Below are 23818 nucleotides of genomic sequence, written 5' to 3' on the forward strand. Positions count from 1 at the left end.
AGCACCATAATTCAAAAACATCCATTCTTCGGCGATCAGCCTTCTTTATGGTCCAGCTCTCACTTCCATACATCACTACTGGGAAGACCATAGCTTTAACTATACGGACCTTTGTTGGCAAGGTGATGTCTCTGTTTTTTTAAGATGCTGTCTAGGTTTGTCATTGCTACACTTCTATATATAGGGTGTTTAATGGTACATTTTAAGGTTTGGGGCACGTTGTGCTATATGAGAGCCAGTGTGGTTGGAAATCTGTGGCCTTGCAGGTGATGTTGGATGGTGGGAACTGTGTACATCACCTTGAGTTCCTTGGAGGAAAAGGTAAGATATAAATTCAATGAATACATGCACAAAACAATGCAAAATACAGCGGTACCTTGGTTGTCTAATGGCTTGGCTCCCGAAGAAATCAGCTCCCAAATGCTGCAAACCTGGTTTGTTCTGGTTTGTGAATGTTTTTCAGAAGCCAAATGTCCAACACGGATTCCGACTGAATGTAGGAAGTTCCTGCAGCCAATTGGAAGCCGCACCTTGGTTTTTGAACGGTTCCTGGAGTCGAACAGACTCCCAGAACGGATTAAGTTCGACAACCAAGCTATTGCTGTACACCACAAAAATCCACAAAAGCAAAGCAAACCTTCTAAAAGCGATCCTCCGCAAAAATCACCCAGCAACATACAACAATTACCCTGCCCATATAAGGGTGAGTACAATGAATAAAAGAGAAGGAAAAAAACCCCAGACCATTAGAGCTCTCTGTAGATGAACAGAGCTATTTTCCCTTTACTGGAGCATTGCATATATATTGAAATTAAAGAGATTTTCATAAAGGACCTGGGAAGGTTATCTTGACCTCCCCGTTCACTTGGGGAGCGACAGAGCATAAGCCTGCCTTTATCTTTTTCTTTCTTTCTTTCTTTCTTTCTTTCTTTCTTTCTTTCTTTCTTTCTTTTCTTTCTTTCTTTCTTTCTTTCTTTCTTTCTTTCTTTCTTTCTCTTTATTTCCCTATCCCATTTCCTTCTCCGCTGAGGAAGACCCAAGTTATATATTTCCCCCCCTTCGGTGATGGGCGCAGCAAGATGGCTGCGTGTCTATATTTAGCTCCTCTATTAGCAGGCATGTCAAAGGGGAAATTGCATTTAGTTCCCAAACCAAATTGAAATCCGAAAGCCGGCCTACGGTTTCTGCTTTTATTTTACTGCCAAACAATTTGCTGCTCTGCTGCCTTTGCGAAGATCCATCCTGCCGCCACTTCCTCGGCTGTTGCGCGGCCAGTTGGAGATTTAGCGCAAAACTAATTAGGCTACAAATCTTTGGAGTGACAAGACAAAGGAAGGTATGGGGAGGGAGGGGGGAAAAACGGCAAAGGGAAGGGAAGTCATCCTTCTCCCCTCCCACTTCTGAGATGTGGTTGTGTTTCTGCTCAGATGAGGCTGTAATCCTAAGCATCTTTAGCAGGAAGCAAGTTCTGCTGGCTCTGTAGCCTCGTTGCTCCCAACTTGTACTCCAGGCTTCTCGTCACAGGGGCTGCACTGTGGGATCAGACCAAGTTCTGTCTAATCCTGCATGTTTCCAAGAGCTCCCAGCCAGCTGTTTTTGGAAGCTCACCAGCTGGAGATGATGCAGAGCGCCGTACCCTATTGTTTATGTCCGCCATCTGGCGATTAGAGGTATCCTGTTTCTCAACACAGGGCCTCTGTAAAGCGAAGATCTGTATTGTGGGGAGTGTTAGAAATTCAGGTATATAAGCCAGGTGCTAAATGGCTCCTTAATCCCAGGTTACAGTGGCCAAAACAGAATGTCTAGTTGCTATTTGGGGGCAAGAAGGCTCTAAAGTCTTTATTTTTCAAAGGATGGACTGACTGTGGTTGGTTCTCAGTTAAACATCTGGATAGTTCAGATGACAACCTTGAGCTGGGTTAAGAGCTTTGAGAACTTTTTTTATTATTAATTTTCCAGTAAGAACATCTGATTAACATATCAAATCCAATAGAAATAAAAAACTAAAATAAAAAGTACAATTTCTAATCTTAATTTTTTAGAGCTTTGAGAACTTAAAGAGGAAAAGTCACTTGATCCAGGGACAGTCCACATATTTGTAGGACTATTCCTACCTCCTTTTCTTAACAGTGACATGGACCATTCATAACATAAGAATATTCTTCACAACTGTGAGTGGGGTAGGGGTAAGTGAAGCGACATCAATTAACTGTAACGTTGCTCACTGCCCTTGCTCAGGCTGCACAGGTAAAGCATTTTGGTTTCAGAAATTCATTGCAACTGTGCAGAAAAAATATAACAGAATTCTACAGGATGAGGTATTAGGGTGTGAAAACAGCCCAGATCTAAAGATCCCCAGGCATGCACCACCAGATAATAATTATTATTATTATTATTATTATTATTATTTATTTATTTATTTATTTATTTATACCCCGCCCTCCCCAGCCAAGGCCGGGCTCAGAGCGGCTTACAAGCAATAATAAAAACAAGATGAATGATTACAACTTAAAAACAAAAATAAAATACATTAAAATAATGGAACATTAAAATATTAAAATGTAGCCTCATCGCAGGAGGAGAAGGAAAAGAAAAAAGAAAGAGAGGGAGGGAGGGAGGGAATCAAATTGGCTCCAAGCCAAAGGCCAGGCGGAACAACTCTGTCTTACAGGCCCTGCGGAAGGAAATCAGATCCTGCAGGGCCCTGGTCTCATGAGACAGAGCGTTCCACCAGGCCAGTGTTGAAAAGGCCCTGGCTCTGGTTGAGGCTAATCTTACTTCCTTAGGGCCTGGGACCACTAGGGTGTTGTTATTTATGGACCTTGAGGCTCTCCGTGGGGCATACCAGGAGAGGCGGTCCCGTAGGTACGAGGGTCCTAGGCCGTGAAGGGCTTTAAAGGTCAAAAGCAGCACCTTAAATCTGACCCTGTACTCCACCGGGAGCCAGTGCAGCTGGAAAAGCACTGGGTGAATATGCTCCCATGGCAGAGACCCTGTGAGGAGCCTCGCTGCAGCATTCTGTACCCGCTGGAGTTTCTGGGACAGCTTCAAGGGCAGCCCCACGTAGAGCGAATTACAGTAGTCAAGCCTGGAGATGACCGTCGCATGGATCACTGTGGCCAGGTTGGGGCGGGAAAGGTAAGGGACCAACTGCTTGATGCGGCGAAGGTGGAAAAATATTGCCTTGGCTGTTGCTGTAACTTGCGCCTCCATGGAAAGGGAGGCGTCAAGGATTACACCCAAACTCTTAACGGAAGGCAGTGGGCCCCCGCAAGAGAAGGGAGTTGGTCCCTCATCCCCATGCCATCCCGACCTAGCCATAGGACCTCTGTCTTCGAAGGATTTAGTTTCAGTCGGCTCCCACGAAACCATCTAGCCACAGTTTCCAAGCATCTGGTCAGTGTGTTCGGGGCTGAGTCGGTGTGGCCATCCATCAGCAGATAGAGCTGAGTGTCATCAGCATATTGGTGACAGCCCAGCCCAAAGCTCCGGATAATCTGGGCAAGGGGGCGCATAAAGATGTTAAACAGCATCAGGGAGAGAATTGCGCCCTGCGGTACTCCACACACCAAGGAGTGGCGCAACGACATTTCCCTCCCTAGTGCTACCCTCTGTCCCCGACCAGAGATAAAAGAGCACAGCCAGTTACGGGCTATGCCCTGTATCCCCACGTCTGCGAGGCGGTGGTACAGAAGATCATGATCGACCATGTCAAAGGCTGCTGACAAATCTAAAAGAATCAGCAGTCCTGACCCACCTCGATCCAGTTGTCTACGGAGATCATCTGTTAGGGCAACCAGAGCCGTCTCCGTCCCAAAACCAGGACGGAAACCGGACTGAAATGGATCTAATGCCGATGTTTCCTCCAGAAACCTACCAAGCTGATCAGCAACCGCTCTCTCAATTACCTTACCCAGGTATGGAAGATTTGAAACTGGGCGGTAATTGGATAGGTCTAAGGGATCTAATGAAGTTTTCTTTAAGAGTGGACACACCACTGCTTCCTTCAGTTCCCCTGGGAATGTCCCTGTGTCAAGGGACAAATTGATAATTTCAACCAGGGCAGTCCGCGCAACATCTGGACACTCCCTAATCAGCCAAGACGGGCACGGATCAAGGAGGCAGGTGGTGGGTCTACCAACTTGGAGGAATCTATCTACATCAGTAGGGAGTATCTGATCGAAATGGTCCAACACTGGACCTGAAGTCAGTCGAGGGGCCTCCAGTTCAGTCACTGTATCTAAATTGGCAGGGAGGTCATGGCGGAGCAACAGGACTTTCTCCGCAAAAAAGCTCGCGAATGCCTCACAGCTGTGGGTCAAATTTGTGCTTAAATTTGGTTGTTCTCCTAAGGACGTTATTGACCTAATTATTCTAAAAAGTTGTGCCGGGCAAGAGCTAGTGGATGCAATGGAAGCTGCAAAGTAAGATTTCTTAGCAGCTTTCATAGCCATCTCATAGGCTTTCATAAGCGTCCTATAAGATGTTCTTGAGGCTCCGTCACGAGTCCGTCGCCATACTCGCTCTAGCCGTCTGAGATCCCGCTTCATTTTCCAGAGCTCCTCAGTAAACCAAGGTGCCCAGTTTCGACGGGATCGCAGAGGGCGCTTAGGCGCGATCTCATCAATGGCTGCCAAGAGCCGGTTATTCCCGTCCTCAACAAGGTCATCTAATGAGTCGCCAGGAGGAACAGGGTTCCGCAAGGCTTGTCGGAATCTATCAGGATCCATCAGTTTTCGCGGACGAGCCCAAATAGGTTCGCCACCCGAGCCGGGGAGGAGCGGGAAGTCAATCTTGGCTTTCAGAGCGTAGTGATCAGACCATGGCACCTCCACAGCGGGGAGCATGATCACATCTATGCCAGCCCCAAAGATCAGATCCAGCGTGTGGCCTGCTTGATGAGTGGGGCCCAAATGGTGAAGATGGTGAAGATATCAGGCATCATCGTGGTCCCCCAGGATCTTCACAAGTGGCCAAGAGCTAGGTGCAAAATGCACCTGGCTAATTCAAACCTTGCCAACAAAGGTCCGTCTAGTGAAAGCTATGGTTTCCCCAGTAGTGATGTATGGAAGTGAGAGAAGAATGGATGCTTTTGAATTCTGGTGCTGGAGGAGGCTCTTGAGAGTCCCATGGACTGCAAGAAGATCAAACCGATCCATTCTGAAGGAAATCAGCCCTGAGGGTTCACTGGAAGGCCAGATCCTGAAGCTGAGGCTCCAATACTTTGGCCACCTCATGAGAAAAGAAGACTCCCTGGAAAAGACCCTGATGTTGGGAAAGATGGAGGGCACAAGGAGAAGGGGACGACAGAGGACGAGATGGCTGGACAGTGTTCTCGAAGCTACCAACATGAGTTTGACCAAGCTGCGGGAGGCAGTGGAAGACAGGAGTGCCTGGCGTGCTCTGGTCCATGGGGTCACGAAGAGTCGGACACAACTAAATAACAACAAATTTCAAACACTGGCCCAGCAGGTCAGTGGCAAAGTATCAACCTTGGATGCAGAAGGCCTCAGGTGCAATCCTTGGCATCTCCAGGTACGACCGGAAAACAGCCCCTTCCATAACTCCAGAGAGCCACAGCCTGTCCTTGTAGACCAGGGGTCGGCAACCTAAGGCTCATGGGCCGGAAGCGGCCCATGAGGGTCTCTTAACTCTCCCATGAGCCGCCCCCGAACCGAGTCCTCACATGCTGCGCTAAACCAGCACGGTGCGGGGACTCTTCCACGGCTCCAGAAATTGCTTCTTCGCATGTCTGTGGTGCCAGAAATCACTTCTGCGCATGCCCAGATGCCGAAAATCGCTTCTTCACGAGCACGGTTTTTAGCGTCTGGGCATGCGCAGAAACAATTTTCGGTGCCACGGACATGCGCAGAGGTGATTTCCGGCGTCGCACTGCACTGGCCTGGCCCACAGAGGATCTCCACGGGAGTGATCCAGCCTTGCCGACCCCTGTTGTAGATCCTACAGAGCTAGACAGAGTGGTGGTCTTACTCAGTTCAAGGCTATGTTGCTATGCCAGTGTGGTGTAGTGTTTAAGAGCGGTAGTCTCGTAATCTGGTGAACCGGGTTCGCTTCTCCGCTCCTCCACATGCAGCTGCTGGGTGACCTTGGGCCAGTCACACTTCTTTGAAGTCTCTCAGCCCCACTCACCTCACAGAGTGTTTGTTGTGGGGGAGGAAGGGAAAGGAGAATGTTAGCCGCTTTGAGACTCCTTAAAGGGAGTGAAAGGCGGGATATCAAATCCAAACTCTTCTTCTTCTACATTGACCCAACACAGTTCCTGTAGTTCCAGCCAGGAATTCTTGCCAATGCTTTTGACTGGGTGAAACAGTTGCAGGCTCGACGCAGCCGTACCACCTGAGTATCTGGGCTGCCTCTTCCCAGCAGCCGAGCGCAGAGGCCTCACCTGCGCAGAAGGAGACCAGACCTGTTTACGGGAGATAAATGCCACATCATGCTCGGCTCGGCTTTGAAAAGGCAGCTGATGAATGGTTTTGGGGCCCAATTAACTCCCTGGTTGTTTGCCAAGCTATGCAGAGGTCTCTTCTTTCCTTTGCTTTAGTCCTTGCCTGCTTCATCGGAACAAAACGCCACTTTGTCTTAATCGCAGGTGTCAAAAAGGTGACCTCTGGACGAGGAGGAATGCACCAGTTCTGTGCTGCACGCCAAACACGTAACAGGCGCCGTCCTCACGCAGAAGACTTGCAGCCCTGGGAGATGAGTAGTTCCTCTCTCCATTCTGCCCCCCAAGGGTTGGCAACATTGGTTGTGCACACTGACTTCTGCAAATAAAAAAGCGAAGGCCTTTCCTCTGCCCCTCTTTGCCGATTGCAACTGGGGCTTTAGCTGAGCTCTCACTCAGTTCGGCCAGCTGTGAGGGCTGTAGCTCATTGACAGAGAGACACCCTGTCTGAAACCCTGGACAGCTGCTGCCAGTCAGTGTGGACAATACTGTCTTAGATGGGCCAATGATTTGACCCATAATAAGGCAGTCTTTGTCCATGGAGTTTTCTTGGCAGGGATACTGGAGTGGCTTGCCGGTTCCTGCTCCAGGTGGATCACGTTTGGTCAAAACTCTCCACTATGACCTGTCCATCTTGGATGACCCTACACGGCGTAGCTCATAGCTTCTCTGAGTTATTCAAGCCCCTTCGCCACAACAAGGCAGTGATCCAGGAAGGGGCAATGACAAACCTAGACAGCATCTTAAAAAGCAGAGACATCACCTTGCCAACAAAGGTCCGTCTAGTTAAAGCCATGGTCTTCCCAGTAGTGATGTATGGAAGTGAGAGCTGGACCATAAAGAAGGCTGATCGCCGAAGAATTGATGCTTTTGAATTCTGGTGCTGGAGGAGACTCTTGAGAGTCCCATGGACTGCAAGAAGATCAAACGTATCCATTCTGAAGGAAATCTGCCCTGAGTGCTCACTGGAAGGACAGATCCTGAAGCTGAGGCTCCAATACTTTGGCCACCTCATGAGAAGAGAAGACTCCCTGGAAAAGACCCTGATGTTAGGTAAGATGGAGGGCACAAGGAGAAGGGGACGACAGAGGACGAGATGGTTGGACAGTGTTCTCGAAGCTACCAGCATGAGTTTGACCAAACTGCGGGAGGCAGTGGAAGACAGGAGTGCCTGGTGTGCAATCGTCCATGGGGTCATGAAGAGTCGGACATGAGTAAACGACTGAACAACAACAACTAGATTATATAAAGAGTTTATATTGACATTGCATTGTTGTATTTGGTCATTGTGTTGCCTTTGGATATTACCAATGTTGGCTACCGCCAGAGCTACCACCACACTCTTGTGACAAGGAAGGAAGGAAGTGGGGGAATAATATGAAGCGGTGATAATCTTAAGAGGGGAAGAGAGACTTTTTGAGGTGGTGGTGACTTTCCCTTTTCCTCCTATCTGGAGGTGCCGGCTGCCCACCCCTGTTCTATGCTATGTGATTATGACTTTTAGGTTAGGTGGTTTATTATTATTATTATTATTATTAAAAGGAGGATCTGCCACATTAATTGAGGTGGATAGGCTTCTCAGTGGCTATTGCCATCCAAGGCTTCCATGGTGGTGCCCTGTTTGCACTGACACATTACAGGGACTTTTGGGTGGTGGCTCCCCATTTGTGCCTCTGATGTGGTGCGTGTGTCTCTCTTGTTGTTGGCGTCCAGAAGAAATTGAAAAGCATTCCTGTGTCCCAGGCACTTGATGGCTGATTGATACTGGCCATGAAATTAAGAACTGCAAAGCTGTTAATATGTTTTTAGATTTTTCTAAATGTATTTGAATTGTCTTGGATAGTTTTAATGTTTTAAACAGTTTTTATTTTACTTTTAATTTAAATTGTACTGTTTTGACCTTTCAAGGTTTGCTGCCTTGTTTCCTTTCGGAAGAAGGGAGGGAGTTGAGTCTGGTGCACCAATATTAGGCATGAGAGCAAAGCGGAACCTCATACTGCCTTTCTGCCTTGTTTGTGGGTTTTCTATGGGGGTCTGGTTGCTCTCACTGTAAGAAGCAAGGTGCTGAACTAGGTGGCCTCTTGGTCTGATCCAGCTACTCATTAGAGATTTTTAAGCAAAAGGTGGAAAGGGGTAAAGACCTGTTATTTCATTGGGTCTCTTCCGTTTGATATTGTCTGCCGCTGTTGGAGAACTCCTGTGGTGGTGCTTTTCTGTCTGCTGTTTACTCCGTCTTAATTGCTGAATGTCGCGGTTAGTTAATTGTTGTTTTAACTGATTACTATTTTTAATGGCTGTTGGGACTGCTTTGGGAATCATCGTGGTTGTAGAAGCTGTATGCAAATATTATAAATAAATATAAACACAAAATAAATTAGGTCTGGCGGTGGCGGCGTTATCCGTGGGCGTATTCCGCAACCTGTGACTAATGCATTAAATAGTGCATTTTTGTTGTTGTTTAGTCGTTTAGTCATGTCCGACTCTTCGTGACCCCATGGACCAGAGCACGCCAGGCACTCCCATTAATATGGGGCTGTCCATGCATCATTCCGCTTTTGTTAGTTGCCCTTTGATGCTACCCCTGCGTTGCAGCAACACTGCCGTCAGGAGGGGCAGCAACCTTGTTCTGTAGCACAGCAAAAAGCACACGAGACAAAAGTAGTAATGAATCGAAACAGTTGACGTATGAAAAGACACAGGGTTTCTGCCGGAGGTTACAGGCAATGCACTGATTAGGAAACAAAGCAGTGTGTCCACGAGGAAACACTTGCAGGCCAAACCAGTTTTGAAAGCAGTGTCGTCTATAACCACCTGATACCATTATGAGCACAAATAATCAGGGATGAACGTTTAAAAAAAAAATGGGGGGGACATTTGGAGAGGGAGGCGATGCTTTGAAACCAGCTGCACTGTGTTAAGTGCAGTGTGGTGTAGTGGTTAAGAGCGGTAGTCACGTAATCCAGGGAACCGGGTTCGCGTCTCCGCTCCTCCACATGCAGCTGCTGGGTGACCTTGGGCCAGTCACACTTCTCTGAAGTTTCTCAGCCCCACTCACCTCACAGAGTGTTTGTTGTGGGGGAGGAAGGGAAAGGAGATTGTTAGCCGCTTTGAGACTCCTGAAGGGGAGTGAAAGGTGGGATATAAAATCCAAACTCCTCCTCCTCTTCTTCTTCTTCTTCTTCTTCTTCTTCTTCTTCTTCTTCTTCTTCTTCACCTTGGGTCTTGGGTTCAAGGCTGTGCAACTCTAAACCCATCCTCTCCTACTTAAAAACCGTTTATTTAATTCTTTGCCTGCAGGGCAGTTGGACGCACTTTAAAACACAGTGCCAGTAAGGTCGCAGATGCCTGCCACCTTAATTCTCTTTCCAATTGCGGCACAAGTTGTGATTATCTGCAGTTGCTGAATATTGCACTGACTGGTGACAGGAGACTTCTAAGTGTGTTGCCCTAGTTGGATGGGGTAGAAAAGGAATGGTGTGTGTTTGTGTTTGTGGGTGTGGGTGGGTGGGTGGGTGTGTGTGAGAGAGAGAGAGAGAGAGAGAGAGAGAGAGAAGTAATGTTAAATGTTGAGTAAAAGTAAAGGGACCCCTGACCATTAGGTCCAGTCATGAGCAACTCTGGGGTTGCGGCGCTCATCTTGCTTTATTGGCCGAGGGAGCCGGCATACAGCTTCCGGGTCATGTGGCCAGCATGACTAAGCCGCTTCTGGCGAACCAGAGCAGCGCACGGAAACGCCGTTTACCTTCCCGCCGGAGCGGTACCTATTTATCTACTTGCACTTTGATGTGCTTTCAAACTGCTAGGTTGGCAGGAGCAGGGACCGAGCAATGGGAACTCAACCCGTCACGGGGATTTGAACCGCTGACCTTCTGATCGGCAAGTCCTAGGCTCTGTGGTTTAACCCACAGTGCCACCTGTAAATTCACTAAACATTGAGTAGGATACATTTATTTTTTTAGTCTTGTGAACATAAGAGATTTGCTGTCCCGAATCTTCCATCATTCAGTTCCATTGCATTTCCCCGAATTCTCAGAGGGGGTGGGAAAAAACTTTGCTGTATCCCCTTTCTCCAAAGGGTGCTTAGTTTTGTATTGTCTGGCGTGCATGTAATCGGTAGTTCTTGCCAATAGATTACGAGTGAGCCCAACCCATATTGAGCGTAACTCAAGAAAATCCTGTTGGGACCTCATCATGCAGAACAAACCTCCCTAACAGCATGAGCCAGAGTTTGTCTCCCCAGCCCAGAAACTTGGCCCAAAATTGCACCTATACATTATAAAATCAGCACAGGGGACATTGGTGTCAGGGGTCTGTGCCCTTGAGCTTTACCTAAGAATGATAGCAAAAGATGCTCTCTGCGGTGTGTTCAAGTTATGCATGGAGGGGCACGTCATACGAAGGCCTGCAGCTTTAGCTGGGACAGCTGTGTGTTCAAGGGCTGGGTGGATCTCATCTGCGCTCCCTCGACAACCTATGATTAAAGGCCGGCGCTGTTTCTCGCGCTTTTAAGCATTCTAGCTCCAGTCCCTGCTGTCTGTCTCTGACAGCTGGGCCAATATGCATTCGACAGATACATGCGCTGCTTTGGCAGGCAGACGCATGATCTGAGAAACAGCCCTCGGAGCGAGCATCACTCAGCCAGCTCCATCCTACATACAAAACAGATGTTTTCCGGGGAAAGGGAGATAGAATTGAGCGCCGCAGAATGTTTGGAGACTTGTGAAATTGGTCCTATGCTATCTGGGAAGGAGATGGAGAAGGCTTTCAATCGTCCCGCACCAGCAGAAGCAACACCAAGGTGTCGCGTAAAGCAGGGCTGGGGGAGACTTTCGGGCCAAGGGCCACATCCCATTGTAGACAACTTTGTGGGGGCCGCATAGCAGTGAAGCTAAAGTGGGCAGACACCTCAGCTTCAATGCATAGATGCTGAATTGGAATTGTGGGGGACCTTAGTAATAGCTTGGTTGGTAGGGGAAGGAGGTGGAGCAGCCCTGAGGTGGGAGAAACATGCTGTACAACATACACACACACACACACAGAGAGAGAGAGAGAGAGAGAGAGAGAGAGAGAGAGAGAGAGAGAGAGAGCAGGGAACCAGCCAAAGGGCCTTCTCGGTAGTGGCACCCACCCTGTGGAACGCCCTCCCACCAGATGTCAAAGAGAACAACAACTACCAGACTTTTAGAAGACATCTGAAGGCAGCCCTGTTTAGGGAAGCTTTTAATGTTTGATGCATTACTGTATTTTAATATTCTGTTGAAAGCCGCCCAGAGTGTCTGGGGAAGCCCAGCCAGATGGGCGGGGTATAAATTATTATTATTATTATTATTATTATTATTGATTAGTATTCAGATTATTGGAACCAGCTGACCAGCATATTGTAAAGAAAAGTTTCAGTGCCAGATTGCCAAATAGGCAGAGTGGGCCCCGGCCTAGGGGCTGTTTTAGGGGGCCCGCAACAACAGATCAAAATAATATTGATTTCCTTTTAGGGGCCCCGTGACAACAGATCAAAATAATATTGATTTGATCTTTCAATGTTATCCCACCAGAGTGCACACACAAGAAACCTCCGGATACTGAGCTTTCCGTGAGTTAGTGTGCCTCAAGTTTAAAAACGTATTAGGAGACCATTTGCGAGGGGGGTCCCCCGAGATTTCGACGGCCTAAGGGGTCACCATAGGGTTTAATATGGCACTGGATGACTTAGCGCTTAGCATGTTTGAATTTGGGGAGACCCAATTTCGCAGCCCTGATGAGACATCTGCCATGACTGCAATCCTATGGATACTTTCCTGGGAGTAAGCCCCATTCAGCTCAGTGGTGCTACCTCTGACAAATGTAGGGCACACTGAGTTTTAAATGCAGCAATACAATCTTCAGCCCACTGAAATACTTTTAGAATCATAGAATCATAGAGTTGGAAGAGACCACAAGGGCCATCGAGTCCAACCCCCTGCCAAGCAGGAAACACCATCAGAGCACTCCTGACATATGGCTGTCAAGCCTCTGCCTAAAGACCTCTAAAGAAGGAGACTCCACCACACTCCTTGGCAGCAAATTCCACTGTCGAACAGCTCTTACTGTCAGGAAGTTCTTCCTAATGTTTAGGTGGAATCTTCTTTCTTGTGGTTTGGATCCATTGCTCCGTGTCCGCTTCTCTGGAGCAGCAGAAAACAACCTTTCTCCCTCCTCTATGTGACATCCTTTTATATATTTGAACATGGCTATCATATCACCCCTTAACCTCCTCTTCTCCAGGCTAAACATGCCCAGCTCCCTTAGCCGTTCCTCATAAGGCATCGTTTCCAGGCCTTTGACCATTTTGGTTGCCCTCCTCTGGACACGTTCCAGTTTGTCAGTGTCCTTCTTGAACTGTGGTGCCCAGAACTGGACACAGTACTCCAGGTGAGGTCTGACCAGAGCAGAATACAGTGGCACTATTACTTCCCTTGATCTAGATGCTATACTCCTATTGATGCAGCCCAGAATTGCATTGGCTTTTTTAGCTGCTGCGTCACACTGTTGGCTCATGTCAAGTTTGTGGTCAACCAAGACTCCTAGATCCTTTTCACATGTACTGCTCTCAAGCTAGGTGTCACCCATCTTGTATTTGTGCCTCTCATTTTTTTAATAACGGGTTCCGTTTACATGCGTTCAGGATGCGAATCAGTGTGAGTCTGGAGTGACCTGGAAATGTCCTAAAAGATGTCACTAAAAGGGCAGGGCAGAACAGAAGTGTGTGATGACCAGGAACGTAACCCCTGCGCAAATTGCAGCTTTTCTGTATAAATGTAAACCTTGCAAAGAATCTGGTGGTGTTGAGGAGGGCTTTCCGTTCAGACTTTGCACTTTCAACCCCTACAAGCCCTCCAAAACGACGTTACAGGTCACACGACTCAAAGTATAGGTATATTAATTAATTCAGACTATATACTTTAGTGCATTGTGCCCTGAGCAAGTTGGAAGAGGTTTTGAGATACAATTGTGCTAAATAAATGTTTCCTCAGATCAGGCGTTAGCAAATGGTCTTGCTCAGCCCTTTCATCGCCCTGGACCAGAGTTTACTGACAGCGCCCATAAATCACAGCTCTGCATTCATTGCCCATTCAAAGTTGCTTCCAGCTAGTTCAAGGCCCATCCAAGAGATTTTTCTGCATGAGGCAGCAAATCTGTCACAGACAGACACACTTGTTCTCTTTATTTCTCTCTCATTAACTCGTCCTGTGTGGGCCCTTTTCATTTTGTTTATCCTTTTTGCAGCACAGTGATACCTCGGTTTTTTAACATCTCCATTGATGAACATTTCAGTTTTCGAATGCCGTAAACCCGGAAGTAAATGCTTCGGTTTTTGAACGCACCTCGGAAGTCAAACATGAAACATATTGAGTTTTCCGATTTGAGGCTTCCATACTGAGTTTTTGGTTTTCGAACGTTTCGGAACTCGAACGGTGTTCCGGAACGGATTATGCTTGAAAACCAAGGTTCCACTGTAGAATCTTTTGGTGGATTGGGCCCCATGGCTTTGATATCTCTGGCAACCTGCTTATTGAGCATCCATCCCAGATTTCTTTGCACAAAGTTTGGGAGTAGTTTGCAGGACATTGGCTGCTTATTCATCCCTATTGGTCTGCTAGAAGTATTGAGGCAAAATCTAGAATTAGTTGACCCTGCCTGGCAAGGCTTCCTGAGTTGCGAACTTTTACCGTAGTCAGCTGTATTAAACATGATAGGCTCGTTGTTGCATACATAAACAAATTCTTTTGTACTTTTGGTAAGTCCACTCCTATAATACCTAGTAAGAAAGCTTCTGGTTTTTTAACAAAGGTTATTTTAAACATTTTCTTCATTTCATTGTAAATCATTTCCCAATTTCTTAATAATTTTACAATCCCACCACATATGGAAAAATGTCCCTTCTGTTGCTTTACATTTGCAACATTTGCTTTCCCTAGTTTTATACATTTTTGCTCATTTTGCTGGAGTTAAATACCGTGTATACATTATTTTCATGTAATTTTCTTTGATCGCCACACGTGCTGTAAATTTTATATCACTTTTCCATAATTTTTCCCATTCCGCCATTTCAATGTTATGTCCCACATCTTGTGCCCATTTAATCTTGACTGATTCAACCTCTTCATCCTTCATCCTGCATATCTACAGAAGCAATGTACATAGGTTAATACATTAGCAGGGTTTTAAGAATACTTGTAATTTTATTGTGAATGGACTACAGGTGATTTAAACATGTTATAAACTTAACAATGGACATGCAGTATCTCGATGAATAATGGAACCAAGGAAGGGATTAGAGGGAAGTCAATTTGTTTTGTTTTGTTTCCATATTGTTATTTAAATTTTTGTTACAGTGGTACCTCGGGTTACATACGCTTCAGGTTACAGACTCCGCTAACCCAGAAATAGTCCCTCGGGTTAAGAACTGTGCTTCAGGATGAGAACAGAAATCGCGTGGCGGCAGCCGGACGCCCTATTAGCTAAAGTGGTGCTTCAGGTTAAGAACAGTTTCAGGTTAAGAACGGACCTCCGGAACAAATTAAGTACTTAACCCGAGGTACCACTGTATTCTATATTTACCGTATTTTTCGCTCTATAAGATGCACCAGACCACAAGACGCACCTAGTTTTTGGAGGAGGAAAACAAGAAAAAAAAATATTCTGAATCCCAGAAGCCAGAACAACAAGAGGGATCGCTGTGCAGCGAAAGCAGTGATCCCTCTTGCTGTTCTGGCTTCTGGGATAGCTGCGCAGCCTGCATTCGCTCCATAAGACGCACACACATTTCCCCTTACTTTTTAGGAGGGGAAAAGTGAGTCTTATACAGCAAAAAATACGGTATTTTTTATTTTTGGAAAATTAATAAAATATTATTTTAAAAAAACATGACAGGCTCAGCCATGCTAGCCAGGAGGTGCTTAATTCCAGGAATTCAGACTTTTCCCAACCTCTTCTCTCTTTCCTAGGCCTGGAAGAAGCGATGGTTCATCCTTCGCAGTGGGCGAATGAGCGGAGACCCCGATGTGCTGGAGTACTACAAGAATGACCACTCCAAGAAGCCCCTGCGGGTGATCAACCTCAACTTCTGCGAACAGGTGGACGCCGGTTTGACCTTCAACAAGAAGGAGCTGCAGGACAGCTATGTCTTCGATATCAAGACTAGCGAGAGGACTTTCTACCTTGTGGCCGAAACAGAGGAGGATATGAACAAATGGGTCCGTTGCATTTGCCAGATCTGTGGATTCAACCAGTCCGAGGAGAACCCAGGTATGCGCGAAATTTCATGGCACAGAGGTGGCATCTAACTTCATACGTCGGTACCATTTAGAATAAAAAGTCCTTAAAGCAACAGGCAGTTAGCTCTTGTGAAAAAGGTTGTTTCTTACATGTAGAAGTGAAAAACCTGACGTGTGTTTTCTAGGATGAGAGCAGGTAAGTTGACAAGTGCATTTGTGTGGTCTAAAGCAACCATTATTTTCAAGCTGTCCACAGGGAACAAAAATGACTGGAGATCGTGGTGAACCACGTCGTGGATTTGGGGGTTATTGGTGAAGCACATCTTGAATTTTGGGGTTCTTGGTGAACCACATCCTGAATTTTGAGGCTCTTGGTGAACCACGTTCTGAATTTTGAGGGTCTTTAGCCTGTTCAATAATCCATTCCTGGTCCTCCCTTCTTATAGACATGTCCATCTTACAGCATCACAAAGCCCATACCCTTAGCGCTTGCTTCCACAGCCCTTCATTTCACGATTTAAAAAATCTGCAATAGTGTCCTTTTAATCTGTATATAATAATGTTCGCTCTTGCCCTTGCCGTTTCTACATTTATGGGACCGCCTCTCCTGGTATGTCCCACAGAGGACCCTAAGGTCCATGAATAATAATAGCTTAAAGGTCCCAGGCCATAAGGAAGCCAGACTATCCTCCACCAGGGCCTTTTCAGTGACGGCTCCAATCTGGTGGAATGCTCTGCCCCATGAGATAAGGGCCCTGCAGGACTTGATCTCCTTCCGCAGGGCCTGTAAGACAGAGCTATTCCACCTGGCCTTCAATTTGAATTAGCCTGATCCTCTGTTCCCTTTTCCCTTTCCTCTTCTATGAAGAAACGCTTTCTGGGACCCCACATTTAAATTTTAATTCACACACCTCCTTGCTGGCCCTAGTAGGAACAACGTGACCAGTTAGCCCCAGTGATCATTCAGTGTCTACTGACTGGGGTTCCCCCCCCAAAAAAAGTGACCCCTGAATTTTTGAATTTTATTGATATTGATGCTGCATTTTATGTTGTATTCTATGCTGTTTTATGCTCTTTTTAAGTCGCATTTTAATCAATGTTTTATATTTGCTGTTAGCCGCCCTGAGCCCGGTTTTTAAACCAGGAAGGGCGGGGTATAAATAAAAATGTATTATTATTACATTAGAATACTGCATGCTCCAAGTGGGTCTGCTTTGAAGGTGGTTTGAAAAGTACAGTGAGTCCAAAATGCGGTTGTTAACTGGAGCCTGAAGTTTGGAGCACATAACTCTGCCAATGTTTGATCTTTGCTGGTTTCTAGCTTGTTTCGGGACCCAGTGGTGATTTTGACCTTAAATGGCCTGTGACGGAGATAGCTTAAGAACCGCCTCCTCTGATACTGAAAGCATCTGAAACATTTGAGATGTGCATCAAAGGCTGCATTTGGTGCTGCTAGTGGAGGTGTGTTACATTTGACAGGACCTTATCAGCTGTGGCACCGAGGTAGCAGAACACCTTCCGAAAGGAGGTCTGCTTGGGTCCACACTGCCTTCGTGGTGTAGCGGTTAAGAGTGGTGGACTTGTAATCTGGTGAACCAGGTTCGCGTCTCTGCTCCTCCACATGCAGCTGCTGGGTGACCTTGGGCCAGTCACACTTCTCTGAAGTCTCTCAGCCTCACTCACCTCACAGAGTGTTTGTTGTGGGGGAGGAAGGGAAAAGAGATTGTTGGCCGCTTTGAGACTCCTTAAACGGAGTGAAAGGCGGGATATTAAGTCCATCCTCCTCCTCCTCCTCCTCCTCCTCCTCCTCCTCCTCCTCCTCCTCCTCCTCCTCCTCTTCTTTGCAGCTCTTCCAAAGAGCCTTTGGGCCACAGCCTTATCTGCAACCTTGATTAGAACTGTGTTTCGATCTTGCAGAATTTATAGTACAGTGGTACCTCGGGTTAAGTACTTAATTCGTTCCGGAGGTCCATTCTTAACCTGAAACTGTTCTTAACCTGAAGCACCACTTTAGCTAATGGGGTCTCCTCCTGCTGCCACGCCACCGGAGCATGATTTCTGTTCCCATCCTGAAGCAAAGTTCTTAACCTGAAGCACTATTTCTAGGTTAGTGGAGTCTGTAACCTGAAGCGTATGTAACCCGAGATACCACTATATTTTATGGTATTGCTGTTTGAGTATTGCCTTAACCGTTTTAGCATTCGTATTGTGACAGCTCTAGAAGAAGTGTGCATGCACACGAAAGCTCATACCAAGAGCAAACTTAGTTGGTCTCTAAGGGTTCTACTGGACAATCCCCCCCCCCATATCATCTTCTTCTTCTTTGGCGATCACGTAGCTGAGAAAGATTGTCTTCCATAAACACAGTTTTAACAATGAGTCCGTAAGTGACTGTGGAGGCCAATTCTGGATCCACACGTCCTTCCACAGCGGGAACATTGGTTTCCGGGCAGGAGCTGATCACGGTGAGGATTTCCCAAGCGTGCCTTCCTCTTGGCACATTTCTCCCTTTCGTCCTGAGTTCAAGCATCTTCAAAGCCCATGACACCTTTGGTAAAGGCTGTTCTCCAACTGGAGCGCTCGTAGGCCAGTGTTTCCCAATTGTTGGTGTTCGTATTGTGACAGCTCTAGAAGAAGTGTGCATGCACACAAAAGCTCATACCAAGAACAAACTTAGTAGGTCTCTAAGGGTGCTACTGGACAATTCCCTCCCCCCTATATATTTCTACTGCGTCAGACCAACACGGCTACCTACCTAACTAGAATTGTGGAGCTTCACGTGGTATTGTTCTGCCTGTGAACTACTTCGGCTACCTTCATAGAGAAAAGTGGGTTATAAATTCTTGGAAAGGAATAATAATAATAACAAATAAGTAATTCCTCAGTCCCCATGCCCAGGTGAAATTAAGCCAAAGTAGGTGCCGCTGCGTTTCCTGGAATAGATCACTTTGTATATTCTCTTCTCCCAATGGCAAGAAGTGGAAGAGCAGCGCTGCAGGGTTTAGTTGGCTCTACGTCAGCCTTAGAGTATGAGCGATGTACCTGTGGGCCTCCAAATGTTGTTGGACTGCATCTCCCATCAGCCCCTGCCAGCGTGGCCATTTGGCAATGGGTGATGGGAATTGTAGTTCAGCAGCATCTTCAGGGTGTTGAAGACTCTGGTGCGTTTTTCTAACATTTGCTTCATTTACAAACAGCAATCGTGGAAGAAGATTCACTCCTACAAACAGACAGCATAGATACTTCTCTTCCTTCACGTTATCAGAGTGTGCCAGCGCTAGCCAGCTCATAGTTCTGAAACCCAACCAATTCTTCTTAAATTTAAAATGCAAAACGGGTACCACCCTGGACATTTACTGTCAAAGAGCCATATTTTGCTCACTCGTTTTTTTTTTTCCAGGGCACCTGCCTGGTGTTGCATGCTAAACATTCCCTTCCTCCGCTTCCCGTGTTCCTTTCCCCCTTTATTTCAGAGCTCAGAATATCTGACGTTCTTTAAACTCCGTGGAGTAGCTACACCATTTTCCACAGCTCCAGAAAGCGTATGATTCCGCTGTTCTGGCTTGTTACCTGTGTGAATACATTGCTCTGACCATTTTCTTCCCTGCGGCCTGTTCCTCTTCACAGGGAAGCGACTATCATTTCATCCAAACTGGTTGGCGTCGCATCTGTCTCTGGAGACAATGGGGCATTTGCCTCTATATATTTCCACCCACCCACCCAACCCAAGATTGTAGCAGGGGAAAGTTATGATCAGCAGTGCACAAGGGAGAAGAAGTATTTAATCTTCCCCCCGCCTCCCAACAATGTTTCTAATAAAAATTGCCCATTAGGGCTGGGGGAAAGCGGGATTGCACACTTTGTGTAAGAACATTGTTGTTGTCTAGTCGTTTAGTCGTGTCCGACTCTTCATGACCCCATGGACCAGAGCACGCCAGGCACTCCTGTCTTCCACTGCCTCACGCAGTTTAGTCAAACTCATGCTGGTAGCTTCGAGAACACTGTCCAACCATCTCGTCCTCTGTTGTCCCCTTCGCCTTGTGCCCTCCATCTTTCCCAACACCAGGGTCTTTTCCAGGGAGTCTTCTCTTCTCATGAGGGGGCCAAAGTATTGGAGCCTCAGCTTCAGGATCTGTCCTTTCAGTGAGCACTCAGGGCTGATTTCCTTCAGAATGGATAGGTTTGATCTTCTTGTAGTCCATGAGACTCTCAAGAGTCTCCTCCAGCACCAGAATTCAAAAGCATTAATTCTTCAGCGATGTTAAGTTGTGGGTGAACATATCAGATGACACAGCAATTCTTCAAACAACTCTTGTTTATTCAGAGGCCAGAACAGAACTGAACTGAAGGGCTCAGTCAGCCTGCTTATATAGAGCTCCAGTACAACATTACTGTAGCAACTTTCTAAAACTATCCAATCACTGAACGTCACTTTCAATCCTTCATTTGCATAAAAACTACCCAATCACTTTCGATCCTTCATTTGCATAACTATTTACAGTATCCCCCTGCTGGCCCAGGGTGAGAATTTCAGTACATAACAGGCGATCAGCCTTCTTTATTGTCCAGCTCTCACTTCCATACATCACTACTGGTAAAACCATAGCTTGTAACTATATGGACCTTTGTCGGCAAAGTGATGTCTCTGCTTTTTAAGATGCTGTCTAGGTTTGTCATTGCTTTTCTCCCAAGAAGCAGGTGTCTTTTAATTTTGTGACTGTAAGAACATTAGAAGTTTGCTATGAGGCTCCAATACTTTGGCCACCTCATGAGAAGAGAAGACTCCCTGGAAAAGACCCTGATGTTGGGAAAGATGGAGGGCACAAGGAGAAGGGGACGACAGAGGATGAGATGGTTGGACAGTGTTCTCGAAGCTACCAGCATGAGTCTGACCAAACTGCGGGAGGCAGTGGAAGACAGGAGTGCCTGGCGTGCTCTGGTCCATGGGGTCACAAAGAGTCGGACACGACTAAACGACTAGACAACAACAATACCTCTTCCAAATTAAAACAGAACAGCGGTCATTGGGTGGTGCTAAATCTTCCATGCCGAGAAGAACACTGACACATCTCCTCAAACTTTGAAGGGTGTTTACATTCCAAAGGCTACAGAGAGAGAGATTCCAAGCTTTTAAAAAAATATATATCCCTGGTTGTTCACGCCCTTGGCTCTCTCACTGCCTATCCGTTGGGTGTTTACAGATAGCAAGATGACCAAACTCCTTCTTGTCCAACTAAATTAAAAAATGCCTTCAGAACCTCCTTTTTCTCCTTATAACTCGGTAAAGTAGCATCTTCACTAATGGTGCCATGCCAATGTTAAGAAGAGTTTGGATTTGATATCCTGCCTTATCACTTCCCGAAGGAGTCTCAAAGCGGCTAACATTCTCCTTTCCCTTCCTCCCCCACAACAAACACTCTGTGAGGTGAATGAGGCTGAGGGACTTCAGAGAAGTGTGACTAGTTGAAGGTCACCCAGCAGCTGCATGTGGAGGAGCGGGGAATCGAACCCAGTTCACCAGATTACGAGTCTTAACCACTACACCACACTGGCTCTCATATCCAGTTTCCATATTCTGGGTTCTTGGGAGAGGGACCACCAGATGGCACCTCGCTGAGGAATGCAAGTTGTTTGGCTTTTTGGAGATGTCCCATTGCAGGACTTTGGTCTTGACATTTATCAGTCAGACGTCCGGGCTGCAGTTTGTGTTCCCGTTAGCAAAACAAGCCCCAGTTCTGCAGAATCAATACAGAACTTCCATGTGTAATCAAAGTCTGGCTATTGTCATCAGTGGCACCGTGGAAAACAAGCTAGGAGCAAACTCGTCCCGGAGGGAGGAGAGGAATTGTTTGAAGTGGAAAAGCTCCAAGCGTTGACCAAGTGAGTTCAGCGGCAGGCGAGTAAAGGCAGAGAGGGGCCTTGTGAGAGGAACTCGCATTTGGTTAGCGCCCCAGGAAAAGAAGCAAATTCACCTGCCAAGACGGATCTCTTCTGAACTAGCCTAACGAAAAGCCATGGCGTTCGGCAGCCGCAAACTCAGCAGACGTGTCTGGATGCATTAGAGTGGAGAGGCGTCTCGAGGTGGGAATCAATTGCTCCCAAGCTGTTTTATGTTCACAGGAAGAAGGAGGACTTGAGCCTACAGAGGACATATGGCTGTTTATAGATATTCCTGATGCATTCTGGGTGTAGATTGTGGGATGTGAAACACAAGAGCAGTCAAGTACAACATTCCTAGAGTGAACATGTTCACACATGGGGAGGAATGTTTGTCCAGCCAGCAGGTAAACTTCCTGTTTCCTTCTGGGCTGGGACAGACTTCCTCGGCATGTGACTAGAGGTGGGTGTGGCCTCACCTGTGCAGGTAACGACAAAAGCACAGGGCAGGGCAGCCATCCCTCTCTCTTTGACTACATGCATCGAAGAAGCAACATCTCCTTAGCCAAAGATGCTCTCTTAGCTTCCAGCCAAGAGAGGACAAAGGGACTGTCTCCTTATGAGATAGTTTCCAAGTGTATGTTGGCTAAGTCTGCCTTCTGGGATCCAATTGTGAACAGAATGTGAGTAAACTCTTTTTATAGAAGACTGTGTCGTGTCTTATCTTTTATGAGGGAATAAGGGGAAAATACCAGAACAGTTATTAGAGAGGCTTTAGCGAGCCTCCGCTGAGTTTAAAAAGGGGAGTGTTACTCTGCTAAATTGTGAACTTGTTTACACAAGTTGGAAAAGGATATAAAGGTAAAGGTAAAGGTACCCCTGCCCGTACGGGCCAGTCTTGCCAGACTCTAGGGTTGTGCGCTCATCTCACTCTAGAGGCCGGGAGCCAGCACTGTCCACAGACACTTCCGGGTCACGTGGCCAGCGTGACAAGCTGCATCTGGCGAGCCAGCACAGCACACGGAATGCCGTTTACCTTCCCGCTGGTAAGCGGTCCCTATTTATCTACTTGCACCCGGAGGTGCTTTCGAACTGCTAGGTTGGCAGGCGCTGGGACCGAACGATGGGCGCGCACCCCGCCGTGGGGATTCGAACCGCCGACCATGCGATTGGCAAGTCCTAGGCGCTGAGGTTTTACCCACAGCACCACCCGCGTCCCTGGAAAAGGATATAATCAGACAATATATCCTCTCCTGCATCCCTGAACATTCCCACATAGGTAAAGGGTAAAGGGACCCCTGACCATTAGATCCAGTTGTGGCCGACTCTGGCGTTGCGGCGCTCATCTCGCTTTACTGGCCGAGGGAGCCGGCGTACAGCTTCCGGTCATGTGGCCAGCATGACTAAGCCGCTTCTGGCGAACCAGAGCAGCGCACGGAAATGCCGTTTGCCTTCCCGCTGGAGTGGTACCTATTTATCTACTTGCACTTTGACATGCTTTCAAACTGCTAGGTTGGCAGGAGCAGGGACCGAGGAACGGGAGCTCACCCCGTCGCGGGGATTCGAACCGCTGACCTTCTGATCGGCAAGTCCTAGGCTCTGTGGTTTAACCCACAGCGCCACCCGCGTCCCACATAGATGCCTTCTAAATCCTCGTGTGGCTGAACCTTCTCACCAAGAGTGATGATCCTCTAGCTTCTCTCCTGCCCTGACTGCCTCCTTGATTCCCCTATCTTTCCCCCAACCCAGCATTCTTCAAAGACAATAGTGGGGGCCAAATATAGCCCTCAAGCCCTCTCTACCTGGCCCTTGGGGTTTTCCCTAGGCCACACCCCTCACTCATCCTCCTTCACACCCCTTTTGCATGTTTTGGCCTAGCAAGGATGTGCCCCTGAAACCTGACAATGCCTCTTGGTTGTCTGGACAGAGGGATGTTTTGGTACATGTGGAAACTAGCCTACTATACAGTCATACCTTGGTTTTCGAACAGCTTAGTTCTCAAACGTTTTGGCTCCTGAACTCCGCAAGCCCGGAAGTAAGTGCTCTGGTTTGCGAACTGTTTTTGGAAGTCGAACGTCCGGCGGGGCTTTCAGGGCTTCCGATTGGCTGCAGGAGCTTCCTGCAGCCAATCAGAAGCCGCGCTTTGGCTTTCAAATGTTTTGGAAGTCTAACAGACTTCCGGAACAGATTCCGTTCGACTTCCAAGGTACGACTGTAATGTCAA

General features: G+C 47.1%; 1 protein-coding gene across 1 annotated transcript in view; it reads left to right on the top strand.

Moving 5' to 3' along the window:
* Window positions 1-23818, top strand: part of GAB2 (GRB2 associated binding protein 2) — a 143231-nt gene that overhangs the window by 63720 nt on the left and 55693 nt on the right. The window contains exon 2 of the mRNA XM_083609875.1: window positions 15448-15748. Coding sequence (XP_083466001.1) covers window positions 15448-15748 — 301 coding nt within the window. The remainder of the gene's footprint in view (window positions 1-15447; window positions 15749-23818) is intronic.

Source organism: Podarcis filfolensis (genome assembly GCF_964270895.1).
Source record: "Podarcis filfolensis genome assembly, chromosome: 4".
Classification (NCBI taxonomy): Eukaryota; Metazoa; Chordata; class Lepidosauria; order Squamata; family Lacertidae; genus Podarcis; species Podarcis filfolensis.